The 8,306-nt window shown below is 45.3% G+C and overlaps 1 protein-coding gene across 1 annotated transcript in view; it reads left to right on the top strand.

The window, feature by feature from the left end:
• Nucleotides 1–611: 611 nt before the first annotated feature.
• Nucleotides 612–8,306, top strand: part of LOC112140000 (dedicator of cytokinesis protein 3) — a gene marked incomplete in the record, with an annotated part of 107,245 nt that continues 99,550 nt past the window's right edge. The window contains 1 exon segment of the mRNA XM_024262888.2: nucleotides 612–740. Coding sequence (XP_024118656.1) covers nucleotides 704–740 — 37 coding nt within the window.

Raw genomic sequence — 8,306 nt, 5'->3', positions numbered from 1 at the left:
GGGGGGGGCATCGGGAATCAGTGCCTCGCATGAGACAAACGTCTCCGGTTGACTGTCCTCATATCTATGTGCGCATCACGCGCGCGCGCTCTGCAGGCGCATCTCTGAACCCGCGAGGATGCGGTGCTCGGAGGGCAGCAGCCCCTCCCGCACGTGAACGTCTCTCTCTCCTGACCGCGTAAGCCGCTCCACCACAGCTGATCCTCTTAGCCCCCCCACCCCACTTCCGCGCGCGCCTCGGTCAGACCGGCGCTCGCGGGGCTGTTTCATTCTTCACTTCCGTTACTCCTCGGTCCGGACAGGTGAGTCGCACCTGCCCAACATGCAGCACCGCGGGGGCTGCACACGCACGTGCGACTGTTTCTTCCGGTCGGTGCGTTTTGCAAACTTTCCGGATCGTGTGAGACGGACGTCGCCGTGACTCTGAGCCGTTAACCGGACGGAAGTCCCCCCCCCCCCGGGGGTCTGGAACAAGCACACAGCGGCGGAGGAAGATGGACATGCGCGGCATCATACCTCCGATATCATCTGCGCAGCGCGTGAACGTTTGATCCCAAAGACTCTTCCTCATCATCCTCATCCTCCGGTGGTTCCCCCCTCCCCCCGCCCGCGCTCAGGGAGACACGCGACGCCGGCCAGTCGTCCATGAAGTGGGGCGCGCGGTGACCGTCCGGGACTGCTGCGTGTTCGGCGGGACGCAGTCATGTGGACTCCCACGGAGGACGAGAAGATCGGCGTGGGTGAGTCAGAGCCTTCCCCGTAACCGAGCGCAGCACGGGGGATTGGGGGGATGACATGCAGCCTCCCGCATCTGCGCCGCAAGCTGATGCGGGAGGGATGCGCGCGTTCATGTTGCGGTTTTACATGATCAGAGGAAAGTCTGAGAGACACCCACCCCCCACGCTTAGGCCAGCTGTCATCGTTGATGCTGTGTTACAGCGGTCTGCCAGCGGCCGTTCATCCTTCACAATACACACGTGAGAGGGGGCCGGGGGCATTGCTGTTCATTTACAGAAAAAGTTTCCCTTTTCAGGAGGAGCATTTAGGTTTTTCCTCTTTATCCATTGAACCTGATTAAATCCCTTTTTGGGTCACAAGGTTGCTGGAGCCTATCCCAGCTCCAATTGAGTGCAGGAAGGGCCTCCTGGACGGTGTCCCGTCCATCACAGGTATTCATATCTTTATGATTTCATTATGCAGCAGATTTCTCTTGGAAACATGAAACTCCTCCCATTTTTTGTCACGTGACCATTTGTCCTCCGAGTGGTTTAACCCTAAACCCCGGGTCTGCAACCTTCAACAGTTAGAGCCATTTGGGCTCGTTTTTCTACTCATCCAAACCTTAAAGGAGCCGCATAGTCTTACTTTAGCCTTTAAGAAATTGGAATTTGCATTCATGACCTTCTTTATTTAAATAATAAATTTGAATTATTTTTTTTGGCACAAACAAAAGCAAAAATATAAAATTAAACTTCCATCTCTCAAAATTTAATTTTTCCTTCTTTTTACGTGTGACAAAAAAAGATTCTCTACTCAAAACAGGATCATCTCAGTGCAGCTCTGAACAGCTAGTAACAATGTTGTTCAGCATAAGATAATATGTGGTTTTAACTCATAAAAGATCAAACTTTTTACCAAAGTTTTTCTTTGCATATAAAATCTGTTCATTCTGGAGGTAGAGTTGATCAAACAAGACGTCTTCAGGTCAACAGGATGTAAAAACCTACATAGTTTATCATCTATGTGAACCTCAGACATCAATTTATACATTTAACAAATCTAAAGTAAATAAATGTTACTTAAGTAATCCTTACTAAAAAAAATGCTAATTTGTTATCTATCTTTTATTTATTATGGGCCGCAGCATCAGGTACTGATGGCAAGGACCATATTATTTTTTTATTCTTTTCCCTCTTTGTCCTCAGCAGTCTTACTCTGCTGGGTTTTGTTATTTTAGTTTGGGGTTGGATCTTGGTAGTCTTAGTTTCCAGGCTTTGTTTATTTGTTTTCTTTTGGTTTAGCAGCCATTAGTAGGAGCTGCTGACTCTGATGGTCGACATGTCTGGGTCAGCAGTCTCCATGAATTATTTTATGTTTGGTCAAGGAGCCATAATGGAGAGATAAAAGAGACACATGTGGATCTGGAGCCAAAGGTTGAAGACTACTGGTCTAAATGTGTCCTTTAGATTCCATCCAAACTTCCTGCTTCTGTTCGGAACAGGACTTCAATTTTTTCCCGTAGAAATCTTAGCCGGTTGATGGAATTCTGATGGTGATGATAATGATGGTCAGACGTCAAACATCCAGCCGGACTGTCCAGGTGACAGATGGAACCAAACTGGACTCTGAAGTGTGTCGGGGGTGCCGCCGGTCTTGTGGAAACAGACGTCGGCTGAATCTGATTGGAAGGCAGAGTCGTTCCTCTCGTTTCTTGCTGCTCTTCATTCGCTCCATCAGCCTCTAAAGAACAGGAACGGCAGCGTGGCCTTCAAGGCACTGCAGATGACGTGCTTCAGAACGTGAACCTGCACTCTGCAGAAGAGTTCTGAGGGTCCGAGTTCTGCCAAGTTCTGCTCTGCAGCATCAGGATCTTTAATTTGTTCTCAGTGTCTTTAACCGTCAGCTGATGCTGAGAAGCTGCTTCTGCACACCTGCTTCAGCACCTGCTCACACCTGCAGACCTTCATGAGGCCGACAGGATATGGACTCAGAACCTCATCGTTAAAGCAGGATTTGGGTCAGAAACTCCCTCAAACTGCCGTTCCTTCATACTCGGCCTTTGTGTTCTATGTTCTGGGGCTTTGCCCCCCCAGCGCCTGTGCTGTTCCCGGGTGAGGCTCTGCATACCAAGGCGGCGGCAGCGGTAACTCATAGAGGCGGTCCAAAGGAGCGCGGATGACTGGTGCCTGCTTGTAGAAAACAGCTATTCAGCTGCATGAATGCAGCTTTGTGGAGGTCCTGACAGCAGCTCCACCCCCCAGGCCGCGCTCCGTTCTCACACTCGCCACAGACCGAACGGCCGGCACAGGCAGCGAGGGACCGCAAGCTCAGGTGCACTCTGGGAGAAGCACCTGCTGCGGGTCACATGGGTGATGAGGTCAGAGGTCATCCGCTCTCAGCATCTCAGGAGGAACCTGCACAACTCCCAGAATGCTCCTGCTGTGAGCCTCAGCGCCACTCTCGCCGCCGCCACATGACAGGCATGCCAACGGATTTCAGCGCCGCACCAGGCGTGCACCAGTGGAGGAAAGTGGGTCACTGCAGGAAGCAGCTGATGTGTGAAATGATGTCCGTCTTCAGCCATCAAATCTGCTGCTCCCTCCATTGTTCTCTCTGACCCATTTAATCATCTTTACTTTCTGCTGCTTTACAGGTCAGCTCATCCCATAATAAGCACTGCAACTCTGCAGAGTTTGGCATGAAAAGTTGAAGCACATTTTTGTGTTTCTGTTCTGTGAAACGGCGTCGTTTCTGCGGTACAACAGCAGCAGCGTTTGCAGAGTGGAGAGGACAGCGTCCTGCTGACGGGAACGCCGCGGTTCTGCTGCTGGTCGCACAAACACAGATCCGAGTTTGTGGAATCTTCTCCTGGTGTTGTTTCTGCAACGCGGGAACATGTGTTCAAGCTGCGTTTCCGTGTTTTACTGTCACCAACTCCGGTACTGAAGAACAAGAGAGTGGTCCGGGCCGAACCGGTTCCTGTGCAGAAGCAGCTGCTGCTCATCCTCTGGTCACACGTCACAGCAGTGGATTCTCTTTACTAATTTCCTCTCCCTCACACATTTATTGGACATCTGTTTTGTCCTGCTTTTCTTTATGGTTTGGTTCTGTGAAAAAGCTGAAGCTTTCTGAAGGTCGTCATAGCGACAGAGAGATGAAGATGACTCCACTCCTGTGATTCGCTGACAAAACATAAAAATCGGGTTTGCTCTTTAAGATGGTTTGTTGACATAGATCAGAGATCTGCAACCTGCAGCTCCAGATCCACGTGTCTCTTTCATCTCTCCATAGTGGATCCTTGACCAAACATAAATAAGTCATGGAGACTGCTGACCCAGACATGTCGACCATCAGAGTCAGCAGCTCCTGCTAATGGCTGCTAAACCAAAACTACCTAAAGAAAACAAATAAACAAAGCCTGAAAACTAAGACTACCAAGATCCAAACTAAAACAACAAAACCCAGCAGAGTAAGACTGCTGAGGACAAAGAGGAGAAAAATAAAAATAAAATAGCATTTTTTTAAAGTAAGGGTTACTTAATTAGCATTTATTTAATTTATATTAGTTAAAAGTATAAATTGATGTCTGAGGTTCACATAGATGATAAACTATGTAGGTTTTTACATCCTGTTGACCTGAAGACGTCTTGTTGCTCAACTCTACCTCCATTTTTGCTTTTGTTCGTTCCAAAAAATAGGCGTGATTCCTATTTCTTATTATAAAACAGAAGGTCATGAATGCAAATCCAAATTTCTGAAAGGCTAAAGTAAGACTATACGGCTCCTTCTAGGTTTTGATCAGTAGAAATCCAGCCCAAAAGGCTCTTTTACTGTGAAAGGTTACCAACCCCTGATATAGAGGTTTACAAGAATTTGGAAACTGTTCAGAGGATCAATCACTTCATCCTAATCTTCAGATGAGGTAATTTTACGAGGAGTTTTTGAAAGCAGAAACACAGACACAGCATGAGCTGTGTCTGTGTTCTAAGCATCAAAACAGATTTCTGTCAGTCAGCTTCAGGGATTCAAACCAAACTTTGTTCATTCCTGAGGAGACACAGATCTGATGAACAAAAGGATTGACACTAGATATTCTGGATTTCACAACATGTCACAGTCATATTGGAAATAAGCTCCTGATGAGAAGATTCAGGTCATTTCTGTGTTAAATATCAAAATAATGTCAGAATCTCTGAGAGCTGTCGGTCATTTACTCAAACAGTGAGGGAATGGGACTGCAGGCTTGCAGAGGCGTCTGCTCGGGGCTGGAGCCCCCCACCCCCATGCATATGTGCATGCATGGGGGGCTCAGTGCCTAGCTACCACAGCTGTGCATGGGAGGGGGGGCGTCCAGCCGAGGGCAAACTTGAAAGTGATCTCATTGGTGGTTTCTGCTGCCGGCGTGAAGAGAATTCCATCATCAGGGAGAGAAATGAAAACGTGTTTTTATCAAAAGAAACGATTATTTTAGAGTTTTTTAAGGAAAAGCTGAATTGTAGGTTTGGATTGTCTGAACTTTTCATTATTATAGTTTTCCTTTGGTAGTTGATTGATGACGGAGGCTGTTAGAGGAGGGAGTTCAGGACGTCTGTTCAGGACTCCTGACTCTAAGTGTGGATGTCTCTCATTAATGTGAAACATTTGACTGAATTCTTTGACCTGAAACAAACTAAACGTGTTTCCATCGTCATGAAACTGTAGTGAAGAAGGGAATCGTCTTTTGTTAAAATCCCAAACTAGCTATAAAAAGCATCTTGCATATTTGCAGACATGCGTTCTGAGTGCGCCTGACTGAGCATGTTCATGCATTATTTGTTGCGTGGGCCTGTTTACCGGAGGCCAGGGCAGCGCGGGGAGGGCTTGTTTCAGAACGTTTCTCTTCAATGATTTATCCAGAAAAATGTCTCTAGAAGGGAACATGTTCAGGTTTACACATGTGCAGGGAAGGGAGGGGGCACTGAGTATGTATGAGTGTGTGTGTGTGTGTGTGTGTGTGGGGGGGGGGGTAGACTGGAATCAGGAAAAACTTTGAGAATCTCATCAGAGACTGTTGTTTCTGCTGCAGAGATCTACCAGAAAACAGAAGAACCTCCATATCATTTTGGAGTTTTAGACTAACGTTCTCCTGGTTCTGCTTTCCATCAGCATCACTGTTTGTGTGAAGCCTTCATCCTCACAGCCAGCAGTCAGCCTGTCTGTCTGTAGCAGGGGGGTCAAACTCAATCACACAGGGGGCCAAAATCCAAAACACACCTTAGGTCACAGATCGAACAGGATAAACATTTATTGAACACTCTAAAACTACATTTAAAAACTTTAAAACCGTAACTTTTTAACATAAATATGAACTAGATATATAATTACCTGTGATAATCCTAGTGTGAATGCTCAGCTGTAAGCTGAATTTGACTGCTGAAGATGTTAGTGCTGATAGCTGAAGATGCTGAAATTGATGGCTGAAAAACACTGAAGCTGATAGCCAGGTAAAATATTACTTAAATGCCAAATTAGCCTTAAAAACTTAAAAAAGTCTATATTAGCCAAAACAGCTAGCATGTAGCTGAAATATTAGCTCCAAAACAGCCTAAAAAATCTTAGCAAATGCCAAAATAGTCCAAAAAGCTATCAGAATGACGATCTGTAACTTTTTAACATAATTATGAATAATAAAAAGGCAGGAATATTATTCCAGAATAAATCAACTTAAACCTTAAATAACTTTCAATATTTTACTCTCCATAAAAATATATTCTGTCAAAGTTGTACAAGTTTAAAATAAGAGCAAGATAACATCGGGTCATTAATAACAATAAAATAAAGTGATCTGGAGGGCCGGATAGAATTACTCAGAGGGCCAGATCCGGCCCCGGGCCTTGACTTTGACACGTGGTCTGTAGGATTGTGTTTGTGGGTCTGGCCAATCGAAGAATCTTACTTTGCTAAAGGTTGTGTTTTCCTGCTGCTTGGTAGCCTCAAAGTCCTCATCTCCTTCAGGGGCGTCCAGGTCGGTACTAGAGCTGCTGCAAACGATTATTTTAATAGTGTACTCATCACTGATAGTTTTTTGATTAGTCAACTAATCAGATCTCGTGTAAACTGGAAGTAAAACTCACATCTTCACCATCATTAGCTTCAAACTTGAAGTGTTTTAGCTATGTGCTAACTAAAATAAAGATGATAGTTTCTTAAACCTTTAATGAATCCTGCAGCTTCTTTCCTTCATTAGATTCTGTCATTAAAACTTAAATCTATTGAGGTCGACATCTGAAACAAAGAACTATTTTTCACTAAAGTTTTGTTCTCTCTGACTCAAATAGAACTAAAGTTCATTTTGTGGTTCTGAACGTTCTCAACTGTATTCAGCTTCTCTACACTCTGACTCTATAGAATTCCAGACTGTCCGATGTTCTTGCTGGTAGCAGGAAAGTGATGATTTCTCCATGTCTGCAGAAAGACTTGATCTCTTTGGAGAGCAGATGTTCCTTCAGAGACATTTCACTCTGATGGGTCCAGGTTGCAGGGATGCACACAAACATTTAGCTAACAAGTTTGCTCTAGTGTTAGCTTAGCTTAGCTAGACGATGATCCCTCTTCATCGTTATCATACTCAGTCACAACCTGCTTCCTCTTCACAGTAGTGCTGCTGTGGAACACAAATTCTGCCTTGTGCATTGCATTTGATACTTTAGTTTTTTGTTTTATTTTTATATTTTCCACTTTCATGCTCCGTTAGCATGTTGTTATGGTTCCCGGTCTTCCTGGAACTTCCTGTGACATCACTACTGCCTGGATTAGCATTACTGTGCATGTGTGTCTAAGACAATGACAGACGGGGAATTACATTAAATAAAATTGTATTTATACTCCCCAATATCAGAAAACAATTGTCTCACTGTACAAAATTAGAAAGTGTGGACCGTAGGTTTTACAAATTTGAGATTGGTCTGAGAATCTGTCAAACGTTTCAAACGTTTGAGGTGGGGCCAGCGGGCATCACATGATCTTATTGAGGCATCTGATTGGCTGGTCTATCACTTGAATAACTAGCGATAAAGAAAATATATCATGAAAAAAAAAGTTTTAGCAAGAACATGTTAAAAAGAGACAGAAGGGTTATTCTGACAAACACAATGACTGAGTAATAGCTACTCATTTTTCAATAGGTCTATGGGATTTTGGCTTTTTGGGAGTGCCGGGTACTTCCTCTTTGGAACGCCAGGGGGAGGGGATGATCAGTAAGGCTCTCTCTAGATATTGTTTATGTTCTGCTGAACTGACTGGTTGGGATGTTTGAAGGATCCAGAAGTTCCTGAAATGGTGGCTCCAGTTACAGAAGGGCCTCCTGTGACATTTCTCTGGGCCCTAAATCATTCATCTTCCCTGGCTGCTTGTGATCCTCTTGTCAGCCTGGTGGGGGTGGGGGTGCGTGACATGAGGAGCTCTGACAGCGTTCTCCTCGCCGTGACTGCATGCAGATTGCCCATCTCTGCCTTCGGGACAGAGCTCGCCTTCTGAGTCAGCCGTCTCTGGGCGTTCCTCTCAGAAGTGTCGGTGAAGTTCCATCAAATCAGCTTCATGTTTCCATC

This window comes from Oryzias melastigma, linkage group LG2 (assembly GCF_002922805.2).
Source record: "Oryzias melastigma strain HK-1 linkage group LG2, ASM292280v2, whole genome shotgun sequence".
NCBI lineage: Eukaryota > Metazoa > Chordata > Actinopteri > Beloniformes > Adrianichthyidae > Oryzias > Oryzias melastigma.
This window is presented reverse-complemented; position numbering and strand designations above follow the sequence as displayed.